Genomic DNA, 22597 nt, shown 5'->3' on the forward strand with positions numbered 1-22597 from the left:
GGGATCCCTGTAGGTGATTTTTAATGACATAGGAATTTTAAAGGACTGCATAGGCAGCATTAACACATATATTACTTCTTCTCCTTTTCCTCCTCGCTTTTCCTTTCTTTTCTCCCCCCCCAACCCACATTGTATTAATGCAAATGTTGAATAGCCCTATAAGTGAATCTTTGAGGTGTGAAAATTAATAAAGGGAAAAACATCGCTAATGTAGGTCTGAGGCTACAAGGGAGAGCCCTTACCACTCAATTACAGTCTCCAACAGAAGTGTCAGTTACAGTTTCCAACAGAAGAGTGTCAACAGGAAAGAATGATCAATTATGGGTCCAACAGGGAAAGATACCTGTTGCATCTCCTACAAGAAATTGGCCACCCCTATAACTCAGTCAATGAGAAAGTCATCACCCTGAACGCTTGCTTTCTCAGGTGGACTTTTGAATCCCTCCCAACTTCTTTCTTTTTCATAAAATCATGTTCCTCTTCTTTGTTTGTTGAACTTGCCTGAAGTTTTGCCATAGTTCCCAAGTTGGAATTCTTTGTTACTCCTAACTAAACCCATCTGCTGGCAAAATAACTGATAGTTTTATGTTTAAGTTTAGCAGAGGTCACCCCTGATTCCTTGGAATAAATCCTACATGTGATATTGAAGGATCAAAGGAAACGTTCACTTTAAGGCTTTCTGAAGGTATATGAAAGTTTGCCCTCCAGGCAAATGTGCCCCAATCCTTAACCCACATTGGGGATAATCTTTTTTTTTTTTTTTTTTTAATTTTTTTTTATTTATTTATGATAGGCACACAGTGAGAGAGAGAGAGGCAGAGACACAGGCAGAGGGAGAAGCAGGCTCCATGCACCGGGAGCCCGATGTGGGATTCGATCCCGGGTCTCCAGGATCGCGCCCTGGGCCAAAGGCAGGCGCCAAACCGCTGCGCCACCCAGGGATCCCTCTTTTTTTATTTCTTTAAAAAATGTGTGCCCATTTTATTGTCAAAAGTTGACACTTTACTTTGATTTTATTCACATATTTTCTAGGAAGGATAGACATTTTTTTCAAATTTTTTGTAATCATGTATACATTGTGATTTTCTTTTTCCTGCCTTTTGCCCATTTTTCACTCAGTGTCCATCTTTGTAGAACTTTCTATGTTCTCTGAAACTCAGATTTGCTGTATGAAAACTTGGTTTGTGGTTTGTGTTGTAAATATTTCCCCCAGTTTGTCAAATACTTTCAAATTTTGTTTACAGTGCATTTCGATATTTGTGTAGAGTTAAATTTATCACATTTTCTATTTATGATTTTTGATTTACATATTATGTAGTAGGGGTAGTGGGCATTTCCAAAGTGACTCTGTTTAGATCTAGTTTTTTAGGGGTAGGTAGGGGGCAAGGCTTCCCCTTCATGTCACTACCTTCCTTTTTGTGCTGTTAGGGTACCCATTCTTAATTTTGGTAGGCTGTATTTCTACAACCTTAGATGGTGAGTTAATCCTAGAAGGTGGGTGGTGGTGCTTTTTGTCGGGGGTGATCTGGGCAGCATCTCTAGGATGACATACAGCAGATAAGTGTCCCTAGACTTGACATTCCTGGAAAGATGCCTGATGTATGGCTGGTGATGCTTCCAGGACAGCAACAAAAGTAACAAAAGTGACAGTTTATTATTAAGTGAACCTCCCAACCCTGATACTCAGGACTGGAGGAACCTGAAAGATGGGGCCCCTCAGAGCTTCCTTTCCCATCCAAATGGTCTCTCTTCTTCTTTGCTAGCTGTTCTCAATCTATAGAATTTGTTTCTGCTTCTTTTCCATCTAGGGGAGAGAGACCCAGGGAGTCCAGAGCTGAAGAAATACCTTTAGTAATTCTGCTACATATCAACATATGCCTTTATTTCTCTGTATGAGTTTGGGTAAGTCCACTATAACAAGTCACCACAGACCTGGTGGCTTAAAACAACAGAAATTTATTCTCTCCCAGTTCTGGAGGAAAGAAGTCTGAAGTCAGTGTGTTGGCAGGGCCATGTTCCCTTTGAAAGCTTCTGGGAGGAATTCTTCCTTGCCTCTCTGGCTCCTGATGTTCCTTGGCTTTGTGGCAGCACCACTCTTCTCCCCATCCCTGTCTTCACACGATGTTTTATCTGTGTCTCTCTGTGTGCCTTTTTTTCTTGTAAGGACATCAGTTATATGGCTTATAGCCCACCTGAAATCCAGGATGATTTCATTTTAAGATCCTTCACCAATTTCATCTGCAAAGATCCTGTTTCCAAATAAAGTCACATTCTGAAGTTTAGGGGAGACACGAATTTTTTTGGGGGGGACATTATTCAACTCACTACTGTTACTCTGATGGTCACCACTGTCATTCTACATGATAAAAATATGCCTTTATTTCTCATTTTAGGTTGCCTATAACATTATATAGACCAAAGCATAGCATCTGATACCATTTATTCTAAGATCATCTCAGGATCTCTGTGAAGTTTGGAGTCAATATCTCACACTTTTATCATTAAAATTAGACAAAATCATTTTTTCATAGTGTATGTTCCTCAAGTCACCACAATGTATCTTATGATTTTATCTGTCAATTATACCTCAAAGCTGAAAATTTTTTGAAAAAAAAAAAGTATTATTATTTCACTTAGCATCAGGGACTAGGGATGTGAAATGATAAGCCTTCTGCCTTTTACTGAAGCACACAGCTTATACCTGAAGTGAATTTTCTAAGGCAGAGATTTGGTGAGCTTTATTGTAAGACTTCCTTGGAATGTTTGGTATTCCTATTAGTTATCTTGAAGTTGGTGGGACACCTGCACTCCGATGTTTCTAGCAGCAATGTCCACAATAGCCAAACTGTGGAAGGAGCCTCGGTGTCCATCGAAAGATGAATGGATAAAGGAGATGTGGTCTATGTATACAATGGAATATTACTCAGCCATTAGAAACAACGAATACCCACCATTTGCTTTGACATGGATGGAACTGGAGGGTATTATGCTGAGTGAAATAAGAGAAGGACAAACATTATATGGTCTCATTCATTTGGGGAATATAAAAAATAGTGAAAGGGAATAAAGAGAAAAGGAGAAAAAATGAGTGGGAAATATCAGAAAGGGAGACAGAACATGAAAGACTCCTAATTCTGGGAAATGAACAAGGGGTGGTAGAAAGGGAGGTGAGCGGGGGGTGGGGGTGACTGGGTGATGGGCACTGAGGGGGGCACTTGATGGGATGAGTAGTGGGTGTTATGCTGTATGTTGGCAAATTGAACTCCAATAAAAAATAAATAGTTAAAAAATCATCTTGAAGTTTATTGGTGTCACTGTCATAAATGAAAAGATCTATCAGCTACAGTTTTCAAATTTCTAATTTGTATGTTTTCATTGTCATTGTTAAAAGGATACAGTTCTAAAAATTATCCATAGTGCACAGAGGGTGCACTAGGAATGTGAGGGTAGTGTCAGGAGTTTTTCTGGTATGGCCTGGAGATAGATGAATTGGGCTCACGTCATGAATGCACCATTTTCTGTCCTCATCCTTTTATTTTTATTTTTTTTTAAGATTTATTTATTTATTTATTCGTGAGAGACCGTGAGAGAGAGGCAGAGACCTAGGCAGAGGGAGAAGCAGGCTCTGTGCAGGGAGCCTGATATGGAATTCAATCCCAGGACCCCAGGATCATGCCCAAAGGCAGAGGGTCAACCACTGAGCCACCCAGGTGCCCCTCCTGTCCTCATCCTTAAGGAGTGATAGGAGTAGAACCCACTGTTAGTGTCGTGCAGATTAAAGGAGTGGTTTCTGTAAAGCACTTAAGGAAGTTCTGGCACATGGGAGACACTTAAAAATTGTTAATTCTTACTTTAAGTAGGCTATTTCTCCCTAGGGCATGTGGATGGAAGGGGCGTGTCATTGTCCAAGGCAGTGTTGCCCCATATGATTAGCAGTTGTATATTCCCTAGAGCTCATGAGAATCAGCTATAGTTTATTACTGACTTACAAAGTCATTGAGAAATATGCATAGTTTATTACTCTCTTAAATCATATTTGGAGAAAAATGGCATGCTTGTGTGGTAGAATTTGAGACTAAGGTGTTGGAGAAAATACTTTGTATGACAAAAATGGTATAAGGTTACTTTATAATTCTGGAATTACAGGAAAGAAGAGGAGCAAAAATGACCTATAATCATTGGTGGGTTTTAAAGTAAAATTTACAATGCTAATGACTTAAATTTGGGGAGCCATTAACCATCTTCACCAAGGGCCTAATTTTGGGAGTAAACTTTGCATAGTGAGGCTCTAAGTTAAAAGGTGGTTTTCTCTTTTTTTTTTAAATTTTATTTATTTATGATAGTCACACACAGAGAGAGAGAGAGGCAGAGACACAGGCAGAGGGAGAAGCAGGCTCCACGCACCGGAAGCCCGATGTGGGATTCGATCCCGGGTCTCCAGGATCGCGCCCTGGGCCAAAGGCAGGTGCTAAACCGCTGCGCCACCCAGGGATCCCAAAAGGTGGTTTTCTCAATCATTCTTTCTGATGTAGATGAATTTGAGCTATGCTGCAGGGGTGGGGTGTCCTTTCTCATCAGACACCCATCCTATGGGAGGGCAGGAGGCCTTCAGGGCCCTGGGACTCAGGTGAAGGGGGCAGGTAAAGAAGGCCTACAGACCCCTCGTCGCTCCAGCATGACAGTACCAACCACCTCCTCCCGGAGTAGCAGGGGCTTGAGAAAAAAAAAGAAAGAGAGGGAAGCAGGGAGAGGGAAAGACAGCGAGAAAGTGAGAAACAAAAGAGACTGTTAACTAGGAGGAGTAAATAACCCCCCTGGTGACTTCCTCTCATATGTCCTTGAGCTTGATTTTGAAACCCATTAGAAAAATGGGCGGTAGCATTTGGGCTTTTTACTGGATTTAATGATCTGCATAAATAAAAGAGACTGTTACAGACATTTATTTTCTCCCAACGTCTCTGAAAGAGTGAAGACATTTAACTTGTTGAACTCATCCCTGCTGACAGCCCGCCTCTGCCGCTCCGCCTTGTCTGGGATGTCAGTGAAACCTTACACGTCTGCGGCCTGTCAGCTTCTGTTCTTTAGGAGAAACAGGTGGTAAGGGGAGAAAACTGGAAACGGGCCATGCACAAAGGCATCTATTGTATAAGAGTTCACCGAATTTTTTTTTTTTTTAAACGGGTCGGAAAACTTGAAAGTGCAGGAAGCCTTTGCTTATTTCAAGGCCCGTGTGGCTTATTGCGGACCCTTGCCGTCTGTTTGCAGAAAGCCTGGCATTCACGGCGTCCTCGGGGACGAAGCTGGGGTCTCCTGGGCCTTCCCTGCGCCCGGGTGCGCGGGGTTGCTGCTCGGCGGTCTGGTTGGTGCTCGGCGGCCCGGTTGGTGCTCGGCGGCCTGGTTGGTGCGCGGCGGCCTGATTGGTGCGCGGCGCAGCCTGGCCTTGTAGGGGCTGTTGTCGGGCGTTCAAAGTCAGTGGCCGCTTTTATCAACCAATCCCGTCTCCGCCTGGCGGATCCCCCTCGTCCCGGGCCAATGGCCTGGGAAGTCCGCGCTGCCCGCGCCGCTGGGGCAGGCGCAGGGCTTAAGTTGCGGAGGGAGGCGCAGGGGCTCAGACGGCGCTGGGCGGCCGCCAGCTCGCACCTGGCACCTGCACCTGCACCTGCACCTGGCACCTGCTACCTGCTCGGCCGGGCCGCGGTCGGGATCCGTCTAGCGCCGCGTTCCCTCACGGGGGTGTGTTGGGGGGAGCCCTCTTTCCGACTGTCAAAATGGTTATCAAAGTGTTTGTTGCCACATCTTCTGGTTCGATAGCGGTAGGTGTCTGATGGAATCCGTGGGGCTTTCTTCCTGTCGTACTTTCTGAGCAACTCAGACGGGGAGGCAGAAGCAGCGGCTGTGGCCCAGCGTTGGCCTGAGCTTTCTTTTATGAGTGTGTAAGTCAGCCGTGGCTCTGCAGTCAGCCCGCGTGCCTTTGCTTTCTGCGTTCGCTTTAACCGTGCTGGAGAAGTGTGTAAAATGAGTGATCCGGGCCAGCTGGGTGTGAAAGGGATTCCAGGAAGGGGGCGTGTTTGATACTAGAATTTTTAACATGTGATTTGTGTCGTGTTGTGTTTGCATATATTATAGAATCAAAGTTTTTTTTTTTTTTTTTTGGTGGGGTGCAATGTTTCTGCCAATCATTCTGTAAGACTTAGACTAACTTAAAGTTGCAAATACATGACACTTTGTGTAACAAGGCCGCGATGAACCAGATTCCTGGGTGTAATTACAGTTGACCCTTGAACAATGGTGGTGGTGGGGGGTGGTTGCTTAAGGGCTCTGACACCTCCAGAGTCAAAAATCCATGTACAACTTCTAACTCCCCCAAAATTCACTAATGGACGACTGTTGACCAGAAGATTTAATGACAACATAAACAGTCGATTAACACATATTCTGTATGTTCTATATAATATAACCTGTATTCTTACAATAAGTAAGCTAGAGAAGAGAAAATATTATTAAAATCACGAGAAAGAGAAAATAACATTTAAAGCAATTTCTGTATTTATAGAAAAAAAATCTGCATCTAGGTGGACCCATGTAGTTTAAAGCTGTGCTGTTCAAGGCTCAATTTTACTTGCGTGTGCGATGCAACCATACCAAAAGTGTAAAGTTAGCATGTGTAATCGTATTATTTCGGGAAAATGATGTCACAGTGACAAGAGCAAACATCTCTAAGGCCACAGTTTTAAACCCTCTAGGAATTCAAACGGACCAAAAATAGGTACTAAGAGCCCACCCCATAACACTGTGCATCTGATTTCTCTGGAACCAGGCTCAGAGTCACCCCTCCAGTTCCTGCCTTCATTCTGTGCAGGATAGACCTGCCTGAAGAAACAAGGATGATAGAAGGAGCCAATTCTCTTTGATCTTAGGCTTGATTCTTCTGTGTCTATCTGAGACTGACATTTCAATGAGCATTTGAGCATTGAGGGGGCTGTGGCGGGGGAGAAGCTGTTTTATCAGTCCTCAATGTTGGATGCCAGCAAGGGGGCTGTTTCCTTTTATATCTGGTTCCTGGGCCATCCTGCAGCTTGGATTTCACTCAGCCAGGATGATACCCTCAGCCAGCAGCTGGCCGGGAGCAGCCCCAGCGCTGGCTCTTGAATACCCCCCGTCCCCCACAGTCCTGAAAGTTCACGCATTTTCCAGAGGGCAAGAAGAGAACAAGAGAGAAGAGGCTGGTTATTCCTCTGAACACAATTCATCAGCAACTGCTTAGTATCTGTGGAGCATCTTTTAACAGAAACAGATGAGAGTAAATTCCAGATGTAAAACCACAAAATCTTTTGTGGCTGTTGATGACCTCAGAAACTTTTAATTGATCCATGAAGAGCACATTTTTCAGATTATTAGATTAAAAATGATTTTTTTAATTGAATAAAATGGCTTTAGTGGGCTTTCAGTATGCTGTTGATGCTCATTGATGGAAACTTTTACCACTGACCTGCCAACCTTCTACATGTTCTGTAGGCCAGGTCTAAGTGCCCTATGCATCCTTCCACAGACAGTGAACAAACTTGGGGTTCTGTTAGGATTATTTGGTATCTTATCTTTTTTTGTATATTTTTTTGTTGGAATTTGATTTGGTGTGGTGTCTTATATTCTTGAAGTTTGGGTGTATGATTGAGTTAGCCTCAAAGGGTCTGGAGAGGAACTGTTCACTCCAGAGTCCTGGAAAAGCCACATTAATTCTGGTTCCCTAAGCAAATGTTTTGTTGCCACTTGGAGTTGTTTGACCTTGGGAAAGTTATTTCACCTTGCTGAGCCTCAATTTCCTTATCTGTAAAATGAGGATAAAAATAGTACTCATCTCATGGCGTCTTATTCCTAAATCCTCTTGAGGATTTAGGAAATAAGCATGGAATACCTTACATAGTGTCAAGTGCTCAATCAGCGCTTAATACATATTATAATTATTCATTAATTTTATAATTATTACATATGGCTACTTAATATTATGATAGTTATAACTATTAGGTATTATAATTATTAGCTAATGTTAGTTAATGTTAATCAGTATTATGTAGTTGTTCTAATTATTAGTTAATATTAGTATATGTGAGTCTGGATTATGTTTCAGAAGAATTATCCCAAGCCACATAAGTGGAATAATTTCTGTCTTATCCTAAAGAATGAAAACTGATTATTCCCATATTATAAGTGCTAATGATTTTTCCTGAGTGGGGAGATTTCACCCAGAAGCTTCTTTGCAGGAGAACCCCAGGGCACCTGCCAGTGTGTGGGGTGGTCAGTCTGCAAATGCTTTACTGCTTGTTTCTTCAGTCTCCTTACTTTAAAAATGGATTCTTGCCTGCAACTTAGTTAGCCAGGGCATATGACTTCTATGGGATGAATTAAATAAATGAAAAGGAAACACCTCTTTTTGAGGGCTTACACATATGCAGCTGTGTGTCACATCTCTAAACAGTTGATGATAAGGTGCTGTCACATGTTTTACTGCTTTACGGAGGAACATGGTGAAGAGACCTTGGGAGTGGGAGCAGGTCTGTGTTGTCCCAAAGGCCTGTGCTACAGTAGGCTGGGGACCAAAGGGAGAGAGGACAGCCCTCACTCTCTTCAAGATGCACAGCCCCTGGAACCATGATCTTCAAGGACAGATCCTGATGGTGGCTCCTGGGTTTCTCAATCATTTTTTTTTTTTCAGCCTTGCTTGAGTGTAAATATAGTGGGCAAAGCCTCAGCCCTTGAGCAAAAACTCCATCTTGAACAAGATGGATCTGGGTATAGATCTTGGAAAATTCCTTAGTTTAATGGTGCCTTAGCTTTGTTATTTTAAAATGATGATCAGAGTACTTAACCTGGCTTGGGAACCAGGATGAGTCAGAGGCTCTCACCTCGTCCAAATGTCATGTTCCTTGGTTCTCACCAGAATCTGAGGAGGGTGATGCTTTACCAGCTTGGCAGATGAGGCAATTCAAGAGTGGATCGCTGCTCAGTGGATCGCTGCCTTCTGAGCCAGGGCGGGAAATGCAGGTCACCTCTGCTCAAATGCAGTTTTTCACTAAGTGCAGGGACCTAACTGTGTAAGACAAAAAAAAAGGAGATGCCAAGCAAGTGACTCAAAGATCACTCTGATACATTCCAGTAATCAAGAGTGGCTGGTGATTTCAGGAAAACAACACTTTCTTAAAAGTAAATATAACAAGATAGGAAAACAGAGCTCTCTGAGCCTCTGCTGAAGTCCCAAAGGCTCCAAATGACCCAGACCCCAGGGACCCCCAGATCCTCTAGAGGGGCTGCCTAGAAAGAAGGTATAGCCTGGGGAGCCAGCAATGCCATGGTGCTGTAGAAAGAGGAGAAGGGGTAGGATGTGGGCTGAGAGGGTGTCTGTGGTGAGAACCACTGGGTGCTGTGCATGCTCCTCTCCCAGGGGCTATAGAGGGAGATGCCCTCTGGGAGCTGATGTCTCTGGTGGTCAGCTGAGGAGGCCACATGGAGAAGAGCTGCACTTTGCATGTGAAGGTCTGTAGAGCTCCTTGAATAGGAGGGAGGACTGTGGGAGAAAGGGCCACACTCAAGGTGGCCATCAGAGTGTAGGCAGAGGCATCCATGCCACCAGGTGAACTCATGTACTCCCTGCTCCCCTCTCCCCTTCTCTGGGCTCATCCTAAGACCCTTCTCCAGCCCCAGGCAGAACTCGGGTGCTCCAGACAACCAGATGAATGATGCATTTAACCCAGTTTAAAGTACTGGTGTTTGGGGAGGATAGAAGGACAAATTTTTCTTCTCTCTCTCTTTTGAGTGAGAGGCTGAGAAATAGCACTTAACACAAGATCATGCACCTAACATTCCATTAAGTTCCTGCAGATGCAATTGCTTGTCTTGCAAGAAATAACAGCAGACAGATCTTCCCATCCCATTTTCTCTATCTCTCTTTGATTTTCTAACCAAAGAAACACAAGTCAGGATTTTGGGAACTGTTTTTCATCTGCTCAGAAATCTTGGAATAAAGTGAAACCCTTTTATTTAACCTTAAGTCCTGAGGCATGATTAATAGAGGTGGAAATAACGTTGGTGAGGTGGCAGTGGACCTCAGCCAGGCTGATTTGGGTTCCTGGGAGGGTACCTGAGAAGGAAGGAAGACAGGATTTTGAACAGAATAAAAGATGTTACTTTTAATCAAAGAATTAAAGAATAAAAGATGTTACTTTAATCAAAAGTAAACCTGCCTAAAACAAAGACATCTCTACTCTTCAAACAGCAAAGTTATCTCTGGAAATAGCCAAAGGAAAAAGTAGTTTATAGAGTGGCATGGATAATTGTGGACAAGTTGGAAAGTAGGTATAGAAAACATGATTAATTAAAATAGTAATTTAATTCCAACAACCTGTCATCAGGTCTGATGGGATTTTGTAGTATTCAGAAATTCAGCTGTGAAGCTATGGAATTTGGAGCACAGTTTTGGTGGGGAAAAGCAGAAGGTACGCCAGCCTAGATTTAGGGGAGGGCCAAAGGAAAAAGTAGTTTATAGAGTGGCATGGATAATTGTGGACAAGTTGGAAAGTAGGTATAGAAAACATGATTAATTAAAATAGTAATTTAATTCCAACAACCTGTCATCAGGTCTGATGGGATTTTGTAGTATTCAGAAATTCAGCTGTGAAGCTATGGAATTTGGAGCACAGTTTTGGTGGGGAAAAGCAGAAGGTACGCCAGCCTAGATTTAGGGGAGGGCACATGGTGGAGAAATCTGAGCTCCTCCTTTGCTTCTGATATATGTGACACTCAGGAATGTGCCAGAGTGCTTGTGCCAGAAGCTTAAGGGAAATTCCGTCACCCCACACCTATCTGTATGACTTTTATTTTTATTTTTGTACATGCTTGCCCCAAACTGAATCTTGCTGATTAGGTGTTGTATTGTAGCTAACAGCAGCCTTCAATTTATTCATCTAATGCTTTTAGTCGAATTATCTTTGTTATGTTGATGGAGCAAATGTTAATTAAAAAGTAAATGTGTGATTACCATTAATACATACATGGGTACATAACTTATATATTCACTTTTATATGCAATTTATATTTACTTGTAGAAAATTAGAAAGTTATTTAAATTCATTTATAATTAATATAATATATACAATCGGATCACCACCCAAACCAAGTTATATAGAATTTGGTTTGGGTGGTGATTTGCTTCCAGAGCTTAAGCATCCATGTGTGCTTTATTTTTCCTTATATTAAGAAGGAAATACTCTACACATGAATCACTGATAAACTCATTAATTTTGGTAAAAATGAATAAAAAATATATGTATTTGGTATACAAATCTACAGAAGGAATTGGTTTTGATCTGAAGAGGGTTTGAGGCTAGGCTTTAGGTTTGGGACAGGCCTTTTATAACATTTGTTTGGTATTCTCAAATTCTGGTACCTCTGCTGATAAATGAGTTACAAGAGAATGACAGGGGCCTCATGCTCTGTTAAGCATTTTTAGTGACTTGTTTTGATATGAGAAAACATTGTATGCAGAGGAGTTAACAAGTTAAGATATTAAATATTTTTATGTCAAAGAAAATACTTAAAATTTTACTCTTATTTTTAAGCAATGACTTCTTTTGCCTCTTGATTATTTTCAGTATGTTCAGTCTAGAATGTACAAATTAGTTCTTTGAATTTTAAAAATTTTTAAATTTTTCTAAGATTTAATTTATTTGACAGAGAGAGAGAGAGAGAGAGAGAGAGAGAGAATAAGCAGGAGAGCAGTGGGGAGGGGCAGAGGGAGAAGCAGACTCCCGCTGGGCAGGGAGTGGGGAGCGGGATGTGGGGCTCTATCTCAGGACCCTGAGATTGTGACCTGAGCTGAAGGCAGATGCCTAGTTGACTGAGCCACTCAGGCACCTCCCACCCTTTTTAAAGAGAGTTCTTCACATTTTTTTCCACATGAAGAATTTGGTATACTGTTTTGTGCAGAGTAGAGTGGATAAATAAGTGTTGATTGACTGTTGGGTTGACCACTCTGGACCTCTCTCCCAGAGAGTGTGCTCCAAGTTGTTTACTAGGGTGTATGAAAAAGGGCATTGTGCATTCTGGAAGTGGATTCTTTGAAACAAGAAAATGGTTGTAATTGTCTCTGGGAACAGAGGTCTGAGCCATGAAGAGGGCCACTTTCCTGAGCAATGGTGGCTGGTAGACAAGAGCCTCAAGTAGGGAGATGGGCACAAAGAGTTGTCTCTCAGGTGGAAAGGAGAAATCCAAGGGAGAACAGGTTTTTGTTTTGTTTTGTTTTTGTTTTTGTGAGCTGGGAGACACAGCCACTGGCTTTTTCTGGATTTTCCTCTGTCCTTTCCCCTTTCACTCATTTTAAGTGGGCTTTCCAATCTCTTATATTATTTCTAAAGGCATTTTTGTTCAATGTGCCCATTTTCATAACTGTGCGTGGAGTTCTTTTTAGTTGGATGTACTTGGTATTTGAGTTTTGTAGTGAATTGTCTTTTCTCCCTTTCCTTCTTGCTATTCTTCCAATCCCCCCTTTTCTTCATAACCAATCCTTATTTATTTTTTGGCATTAAAGCTTAGGAGAGGAGATCCCTGGGTGGCTCAATGGTTAAGCCCTTGCCTTTGGCCCAGGGTGTTATCCTGGAGTCCTGGGATTGAGTCCCACATCAGGCTCCCTACATGGAGCCTGCTTCTCCCTCTGCCTGTGTCTCTGCCTCTCTCTCTCTCGATTAAGTAAATAAAAATCTTAAAAGAAAAAAATAATTTAAAAGCACGTCAAAGACCTCAAGTAAAAGCTATGTTGAGGGCATCTCTATTCTTATTAAGTTGATTATATCATGATTGAAACATTGGTGGAATTAAAATTTTAGAATTTTAACAATCACTCCGTTGAGTCTTTATAATGAAGAGGTGTGACTTCATCACTTTCCTTGTTTAAATAATAGCAAGATTATTTTTGTTATATAGTATAATTGGAGAAAGGATTTAATTTATATAAATATAAGTAAAACATTAAAAAAATAAACCTAGTTTAATAATAACCTTTTTCTATTCTTGATCAGATTAGGAAGAAACAGCAAGAAGTAGTGGGCTTTTTGGAAGCTAATAAGATCGACTTTAAGGAATTAGACATTGCTGGAGATGAAGACAATAGGAAGTGGATGAGAGAGAATGTCCCTGGAGAGAAAAAACCTCAAAATGGCATCCCCTTGCCCCCCCAGATCTTCAATGAAGAGCAGTATTGTGGGGTGAGTATTCAGTTTCTTGGAAAATTCTTCTGCATGTGTGTTTACCAGAAATTGTTTAAAGCCGACTAATTTGGGGGCACCTGGGTGGCTCAGTCTATTGAGCATCTGACTCTTGATTTCGGCTCAGGCAGTGATCTCAGAGTCATGAGATCCAGCCCTGTATTTAGCTCCACACTGAGTAGGGAGTCTACTTGAGATTCTCTCCCTGCCCCTCATTCTCTCTCTCTCTCTCTCTTTCTAAAAAGAAAAAATAAATCTAAGAAAATCAGGTTAATTGGGAGGCAGCATTTGAACTTGTTGACAGTTTTCAGGACATGATCTATTATACCAATACCTGGATGGTAGATCCACCATGAGTCATCAATATAAAAATTTACAAAAGGATAGAAACAATAAAATGGTGATTTGGAAATTCTTAGGATTATTTTAATTCCCTTATTTCATTTTGAAGAGTTGAGGTCACTTGTTCAAAGTATACTTTTAGCTGGAAGAGAATTCTGATCAGCCTTATGATGTACACATCCATGAACCCAGGCAGACACAGGGTAGGCTTTCACTTTTATAAAGAATGATTTACAGAAGGAAAATCTTAATAGAGTTATAAGATAAATTTGTGTAAATGTATCTAGATACTTTAAAAACTGTTCTGGACATTTTGATTACAGCAGCAATTTACTTCATACATTTAATAGTTCATTTAACCTGAAAATCACTTTTCCCCTAGAGTTTACAATCCTGGTTAGTAAATCAAATTGTTGAAAAGAAACATTCAAAAACTCAAAGGACTTCAGAGCACAAGAACTGGAGGTTATCTTAGGGGTCATCTAAGCCTTCTAGTTCATTTTTAAGATGCAGTAATCAGCACAACTGCTGTTTTTTTTTTTTTTTTTGTTTTTGTTTTTTGTTTTTTTTTTAGGTTAGCTCCTCTTTATTATTGTGTTTCTCATCTAAAGCAGGTATGGTTCAATTAAAGCCTAAAGGCCAATGCCTGTAGCTACCTGTTTTAGTAAGTAAAATTTTACTGGAACACATCCACATGAATTCATTCACCTATCACCTGTGGCTGATTTTGCACAATGGCAGAGCTGAGTAGTTGCAACAGAGACCATATGACCTCCAAAGCCAAAAGTATTTTCTATCTGCCCATTTACTGAAAAGCTTTTGGCCCTGCCTCTGATTTGAAGCACAGAGTGTTTGGTTATTGGAGGTTTGTATCAGTTTTGTAGGACTGATGTAACTAATGAAGCATCACAAACATGGTGGCTATTATGGGCTATATGTTTGTGTCCCCCTCCTCCCAAATTCATATGTTGAATGGTGATGATATTTGGAGATAAGGCCTTTGGGAAGTGATCAGCTTAGATGAGGTTATGATGATGGGGCCTTTGTGATGGGATAAGTGCTCTTAAATGAGGAGGAAAAAAGAGAGAGAGAGAGAGAGAGAGAGAGATCCCTCTCCACCTTGTGAGCACACCGCCAGAAGGCAGCTGTCTGTCCTCGCTGGAATCCAACTGTACTGGCACCCTGGTCTTGGACCTTCAGCCTCCAGAGCTGTGAGATGATAAATTTCTGTTGTTTCAGTCACCCCCTGCCCCCAGTCCATGGCATTTTGTTATGTGACCCAAGTTGACTAATTCAGTGCCTTAAAATAACAGAAATGTACTTTTGCACAGTTCTGAAGGCCAGAACTGTGAAAGCAAGATGTCAGTGGGGTTGGTTTCTTCTGGAGGCTATGAGGGAATCTGAAAAGCATCTGAAAGCAAGATGTCAGTGGGGTTGGTTTCTTCTGGAGGCTATGAGGGAAAATCTGTTCCATGCCTTTTTCTTAGCTTCTGGTGATTGCCAACAACCTTTGGTGTTCCCTGGCTTGCAGATCTATCTCTTCACCTCAATCTCTATCTCACCTTGTGTTCTCTTTGTCTCTCTCTCTCTGTTTTCACTTGGCCTTCCTAAAGGACAATAGTCATTGGAATAGGGCTCACCCCATTCCAGTATGACCTAATTGTAACTAATTACATCTGTAACTATCCTATTTCCAAATAAGGTTGCTTTCTGACATTCTGGGTGGACATGGATTTGGGGGGGGAACATTATTCAACCCAGCACAGGGCTGTATAGATATACATAGGTGTTTTAGCATTCTTCAGAGGCTTAGCTCAGTCCTTATATGTGCACACTGAAAATTTTAAGTGGTTCAAAAATTGTCTCCAGTAAAAATTACTCTCCCTCCCATGTAAGACTCCTGTGACTAGTTCCTTTCCCTGAGGGGACTAGCTTCATTGGAACTGTGTGATCGGGGAAATCCTGCTGACCCCATGCTTAAGAGAGCTCTCTGCTTGGTCCAATGCCCTGCTGTCTTGAAATCCACCATAGTTTTTGAAAAAGGGACCCCATGTTTCATTTTTGCATGGGGACCTCACAAATTATGTAGTCAGTCCTGCTTTGACTAATGTTGGCAATTTCTTGTTTGACCTTCAGAAATTTTCTGTGTATCCATAATATAGTATACATTATATAAATATATAGTATATCACCTGAAAATGTGAGTGTGCTATGCACATTTGATTTTTGTTAGCTAATAACCACATCTCAGAGATCATTGTATAACTGCACATGTTCCTTATTTTAATAGCTGCAAAATGCTGCGTCATATGTGACATATTTATCAACACAGTCCTCTAGTGGGGAACATTCGGGAAACAGCATACAAACAATGCTGCAAGAAATCTCTTTATACACACAGATCCTTGCATTCAGAATGAATATATGTATGTAGGATAAATTCCTGGAAGATGTGCTGAGTTGAAGCATGTATACACTTTTCATTTCAGAAGATATTGGCACATGGCCTTGTATTGCACTTGTGCCAACTTTTCTTTCCACCAACCTAATCTGTGAGTGGCTAGTTGAACTCCCTGTGACTTTGACAACATTCTTTATACAAACCTTTGGATCTTTGCCAATTTATTGGATGAAAAATATATTCTCACTGCTTTGACTTGGATTTCTATCTATGTGAAAGAGGCTGAACATTTTTTCCTATTTTTTGAAGGTTTTATTTATTTATTAATGAGAGAGAGAGAAAGAGAGAGAGAGAGAGAGGCAGAGACACAGGCAGAGGGAGAAGCAGGCTCCATGCAGGGAGCCCCACTTGGGACTTGATCCCGGGTCTCCAGGATCAGGCCCTGGGCTGAAGGTCTTGCTAAACTGCTGAGCCCCCCAGGCTGCCTTTTTCCCATGTTTATAAGCTATCTTTTTTCCCCCATGACTTGCTATTTTTCTTTTGGGTTACAGATAATATTTATTGGTTTGTAAAAACCTTCATTTGTGAAGGAAAGTAGCCCTTTTATTACCATAGATGTTGCAATTTTTTCCCCATATTTTTTATCTTTTGACTTTTTAAAGTGATATATTTTGGAATGCAGAACTTAAACATTTTTTATGAAGACAAATTCATCTATCTTTTTTCTTTATGGTTCCTGATCCTGAGTCTTGTTTATAAAAGCTTTCTGCACTCTAAAATTATCAAAAGAATAATTTCATTTTTTCTTCTAGTACTTTTCCAGTGAAAGTAGTATTTTAAATCTTTTGTTTATTTTAACCATCCTATTATTTTTTGTTTTATTTTTTAAAGATTTTATTTATGTATTCATGAGAGACACAGAGAGAGGCAGAGGGAGAAGCAGGGTCCATGCAGGGAGCCCAGTGTGGGACTCAATCCCGGGACTCCAGGATCACACCCTGGGCTGAAGGCAGGCACTCAACCACTGAGCCAACTAGGGATTCCTTAACCATCCTTTTAAATTAAGGTTAGTTATAGTAGAGAAAATATTGAACTATGTAGCTTTCAATCTATGTTAACTCTTAGGGTAAAAGTTCTGCAATTGATTTTTGCTATGAAAAGAAAACCTTGAGGGCATTTCTTATCCTATTTTGATCTATGATTTTTTTCATTTAGTTGTGAAAGAAAACGAAGTTTCCTCTTTCCTAGGGAAAAAACTTCTACTTTTAAAAAAGATTATATTGTAATATTTGAATATGTATTTGTAATACTTCAGTACATATTATATTATAATAGGATATTTGAATATTATTTTGTAATATTTTATATAATATTTTATACATATGTATATGTGTATAATATTTTATGTTATATAATATGGATTTAATGAAAGGAACCTGAAAATTATTATTATTATTTAAAAATTTAAAAAAAAAATAAAAATAAAAATTTTTTTAATTTATTGAGAGAGAGAGTGCATGCATGTACCACCAGGGGGAGGGGCAGAGGGAGAGAAGAGAGAGAGAGATTCAAACAGACTCCCTGCTGAGCTCAGAGCCTGATACAGTGTTTGATCCCAGGACCCTGAGATCATGACCTAAGCCAAAATCAAGATGCTTAATTGAGTGAGCTACCCAGGTGCCCTGAGCCTATAAATCATTTTATGTTTAACTGTTAATATTAATTCTTTTCAATTCTGCCTTCAGAGAGGTATTAGTAGTTTATCTTATGAGCAACTTGGCTAAATTTGCTTTTCTGCAGTCTGTGGACACTCTTAGCAAAAGGGGATTAATGAGACAGAGGGCTTTGTTCCAAGAAAGTAGTTAAAAATAGTCATTTGTATTGTAGCTTCAGATTTTAAACGGAGACTCAAAGGTTCCCAAGGCTATGTCAGGCTTAAAATGGTATAAATCTGGATGGCCAGTCCAGTGTGTCTTTCCACGAGATTGAAATGTTTACTATAAGAATAATTATTATTTATATTGAATCACTAGTCTCATCTTGAATGGTCACCCATATGCCACACCTGATGATGGTGGTAGGTAGAGGGAACCTCAAGGACAAGCAGTGGACTTTTTGCACTAGGGCAGTAAGAGGACTGGATGTCAAGGATAGTTCTGAGTACCATCGTCTCTGCCAGTGTGAACTCCTGCTGCTCTGTGCAAAACAGATGAAGATATTATCCCAGGGTGTGGCAGACAACTGTTAGCTAGAGAAAAGAGACACCCGATGGGAAGCCAGGCGCAGTGGAGGCCAGGTTACCCGCCTGGCAGAGGAATGCTAACTGGAAGTAGCAGACATGTCTGTCAATTCCAAGTTGGACTCTGTGCATTTTAGCCCAGGTAAGGGCTGGGTGTTTGCCTGGGCCTGAACACAACCAAAGGGGACCTTGGCCATTGAGCACAGGAAAGTGCAAAGGAGGGTTGCAAAGGAGGCAGGATGCAAGCCCAGTTGCGGGGGGGAGCAGGGCACTCTCCGCACACACAGAGGTTACTGGACAAGCTATTTCACATCATTAAAAACTTAGTATGAAATGTGTCATGTGATAAAAATACAGAGCTTAAAGAGCAATAACAACATGTACAACTGTGTGTGTGCCAAACATTAAAAGAGCCTTCATACTTTAATCACCACTTCCCTATTTACACGTGTTTTGATTTTTTAGTACTTTTGTTTGTTGGCCGTCATTGCACCACATAAATTAGACACTTCTAATTATTGTTTTTATAGTCAATACTTGTTTCAGTTTAGATTTGTGCACATATTTATTAATATATTTGCTCATTATTTCTTCTTGCATTGTAGATAATACATCTGGAATCACTTTCCTTTGGTCTAATATAGCCTATAAAAGTTTCTTTGAGTGTTTATTGGTGATAAATTCTCCAAATTTTTGTTCAAAAATATTTTTTCCAGAAAAATGTCTATTCTATCCTCATGTCCAAAAATAGTTTCACTGAAAAAATAGTTTCACTGAGTCTAAAATTCTGGATTGATAATTGTTTTTTCTAAAGACATTGAAATTATTATTTCACTTTCTTCCAACTTCTTTGTTGCTGTTAAGAAGCCAGTCAGTCTAATTGTCATTCTTTTCCTGGGGAAGCTTTTTCTTTCCTCCTTCTGCCTGCCTCCTTTACTCCCTCCCTCACTGCTGTCCTTTTATAAAATTCCTCACCATGAGTTCTAGGCTTTATCCACTCCAGCCTTTACTCTCCATGGCATCAAAGTGGGCATAAAAGATTTACTGGTTTTGTCAGGAACTCAGCCTTGGTATGTGCTTATTCTTAGAGTGCCTGGTCTCACCTGGCAATAATCTTTCCTTTTGTATCAGCTCAGCAATGTATCTAGACTTTTCTTATTCTGGCTTCTTAAAAAAAATTTTTTTTTGAGATAGTGTTTCAGGGCATCTAATCTGCTACACTAACATGACTGGAAGTTGAAAAAACATTTCATACTCATTATTTTCTGTATCTATTTGTTAGTGTCAAGTAAAAAATAATGACAAATTGTTGCTGAGTCAAATTAGAGAAATTAAAGAAGCCATTTGGGCCTAAAAAAAGAAAGAAAGAAAAAAAGATGTTATTTGGATCTAAGTTGAAGCAAAAGACAATTCACTCAATAAGAAAACCTTTCTTGATTTGAAAGCTTCTAAATCTGGCCAACCAGAGAAGTTACAGATGTTTATAGAATTTTTTAAAAAATAGAATAAGTTCACCTTATATTTTGCCTACTCTCTACTAATGTGTTCTATCATGTAATCTTTTAAAAAATAATTATTTATTTGTTTTAGAGAGAGAAAGTATATGAGCAGGGTGGTGGGGAGGGCACAGGGAGAGAGAATCTCAAGCAGACTCCTCACAAGGTATGGGGCCTGATGTGGAGCTCAATCCTACGACCCTGAGATCATGACCTGACCTGAAATCCAGAGTTGGATGCTCAATTGACTGAGCCACCCAGGCGCCCCTCTATCATGTAATTGTTAACAACATCTAGCAAGTGCATGCCCCAGGAATCAATACCAAAGGATTACTTGCTCTTGATGCTCTATTTTCTTCAACTAAGATTTGGGGAAGCTTACAAAAAATGCATTCAACATAAAAGAATACAATTAACCACTGAGCAAGTCTGAGCAACGGGAGGAAAATAAAGGTTTGGATAAGATCAACACACAAGAATACATGACATTTTTTCCCCCAATGTCAGTGGCTTGTATTTGGTTTTAAGCTTCTTAACACACATAAGAGTAGAGGGCAGTTACATGGCTAAGTTTGAGTGCTGTCTGTCAAGCTGGGCCAGACACACCACCCTCGGTGTGTGAAGAAACTGATCGCTCCTTGATGACCAAGATTGGCATTCATGAAGTAGTCTGGTGAATATTTCCTATGTTTTAATTATATGAAATGAAACTTTTCTGAGCTATTGACAACCACACTACTGAGGTGTGGATTTAGGGATGGACCCCTGGGTGGGCTCGTGGCAGGGTGGATACAGCTTTACTGAGCTCCAGATTTTAATCAGCTACCATGTTTCACCTTACTTGGTAGTTTTTCCCACTCTGCCAAAACAAGTGCCACTGTAAACCCTCCATAATCCTGTGGCTGCTAGTGTCAGAAGGTCTGATGATAGGTCTTGTCCTATAGAAGCTATTACATAACATTAGAGAAATCCTGTGTTGTTTTAGTCACAGCTGATCAGGGTCCAAATCATAGGGCCAAATTATAAGGAAACCAGATAAAGATATGAAACTTTTGGAGAATCTTTTCACTCTGTATATCTGAGTCTTGTCTGCAGTTCCTGAGCATGAACAGGTGTGTGTGTGTGTGTGTGTGTGTGTGTGTGTATGTGAGTTCTCATTGCTCTGTATTCCACAGTGAAATGATTAAAAACAAATGTAAAGTTCATGGTTAGAGATTTCTTAACTTTTGGGGTTAGTCATCTTTGACAAAACAAACTGGGATAACCTTTTGTGTTAGCTTCTAACTTAATGACTAATAAAAAAGACCAACTTAGGTAAATATTCTGGCTCACAGATGTGCAATGTGGTTTAAACATTCTTTCCCTTTTCCTCAAGGATTTTGACTCTTTCTTCTCTGCAAAAGAAGAGAATATTATTTATTCATTTCTTGGTTTGGCTCCTCCTCCAGGCTCAAAGGTAAGCTTGAATACCCCATTGGGGCCCCATAGAAGTCAGAGTAAATGAAGCTAGAAATCAGCATCCAAGACTGTTTAATAAGTGATGACCTTTAAATTAAGATGATTCTCATATATTCCTTATTCTGATGAAGTCTTATGCATAGAGATAATGCAAGGTTTTTACTAGAGCATGTTCTAAAACTATGCTTTTCATTTTTTTTGTTGTTTACACCTTGTTGTAATAAGTTTTGCTTACTTATAAATACCAAGACTAAGAAACATTGCATTCAATAATCTTAAAAAAAATAAATAAAAATGTAAAGATTTGATTTCCCAGGTTGCATTTCTGAAATTATTTTGTAATGATTTAACTTCTCATGTAGCTTATCTTGGTTAATTTTATAATAATATATTACCCTATATTAATTCTTTATGTTTAAAATGTGTTGACTTTGCTTATTTTTTAGAGAGTGGTAAGGTAAGATCTAGACACAGAATAAGATAAATCTCAACAGATTTTTTTTTTCCTTCTGGTGTTGTTTCATCTTTGATTACGTATAATTATGTCATTTAAACACAGAATTATATTAATGAAGCCAATATCGTGAATTTGTCTAATGCAGACCATCTGGCTCAGTCCATGCACCAGCCACTGTATCCTTACTTCTCCCAAGAATCTCGCACATGACTCTCCAGAGATACAAGTACACATTTGTTTAACTCATTTATTTCTTAATTAATTTGTTTGTACTCAGCTTCATTTCAAAAGAGATTTGTGATGACTGAGTCCAAATTAATTCTCATTGTAGGAGAAACAACTCAAAATCCTACCTTATAGAGATGGGTTTGTCTCAGAGGCATGTGGCTGTGCTGTCTTTCATATGTCAGCATTCTTCAGGTAATGCCATTTGGGACCTCTTAGTGCTTAGGTTATCATATGTAGGTCTAGCGCCAATTCTTTCTCTGAATGTAACATGTAAATCTCACAGTTGGTTAGTGGTTTTATATGAGGAACAAAATATTCCCTTTTAGTGAAATAGCTTTCTGGCTTTGGTCATCTTAAATGCAACACATTTCACACCCTCTGTTAACAGTTTAAAAAAGGCTATTACATGCAATTCAATCTTTTTTATTTGGCATAGGAGTTTGGTATGGAAGTTTTATTTGGTATAGGAGTTTGTTAATTGGGTCATGTTAGTTTAGTTATTACATTTAAGACATGGTGCCTTGGTGTTAAGGTACATTTCTTGGTGGGGACACTCAGGTCACTTGTGTCTTGAAGATTGGAAGAAAAGGTGGAGGGAAGACTATTTCAGGCAAAGGAAAGAACAAGTGAAAATTCCCCGAGGCAGGATAGAGCATGGAAAGTTCTAAGAGCTGCCATGAGCCCACATTGCTGGAGTGAGGGGTGGAAGTACCACAGGAGATGGGA

At 40.1% G+C, this 22597-nt stretch overlaps 1 protein-coding gene across 2 annotated transcripts in view; it reads left to right on the top strand.

The window, feature by feature from the left end:
- Nucleotides 1–5496: 5496 nt before the first annotated feature.
- SH3BGR (SH3 domain binding glutamate rich protein) overlaps nt 5497–22597 on the top strand; it is a 55872-nt gene continuing 38771 nt past the window's right edge. Inside the window, exons 1-3 of one of the 2 annotated variants that reach the window (XM_072807017.1) lie at nt 5497–5813; nt 13065–13250; nt 21104–21184. In XM_072807017.1, the coding sequence (XP_072663118.1) occupies nt 5769–5813; nt 13065–13250; nt 21104–21184 (312 nt within the window). In that variant the 5' untranslated portion in view covers nt 5497–5768. Of the gene's footprint in view, nt 5814–12092; nt 12272–13064; nt 13251–21103; nt 21185–22597 lie in introns of those variants that run through there. The other variant, XM_072807016.1, reaches the window with a different exon arrangement.

This window comes from Canis lupus, chromosome 30, assembly GCF_048164855.1.
Source record: "Canis lupus baileyi chromosome 30, mCanLup2.hap1, whole genome shotgun sequence".
Lineage (NCBI taxonomy): Eukaryota > Metazoa > Chordata > Mammalia > Carnivora > Canidae > Canis > Canis lupus.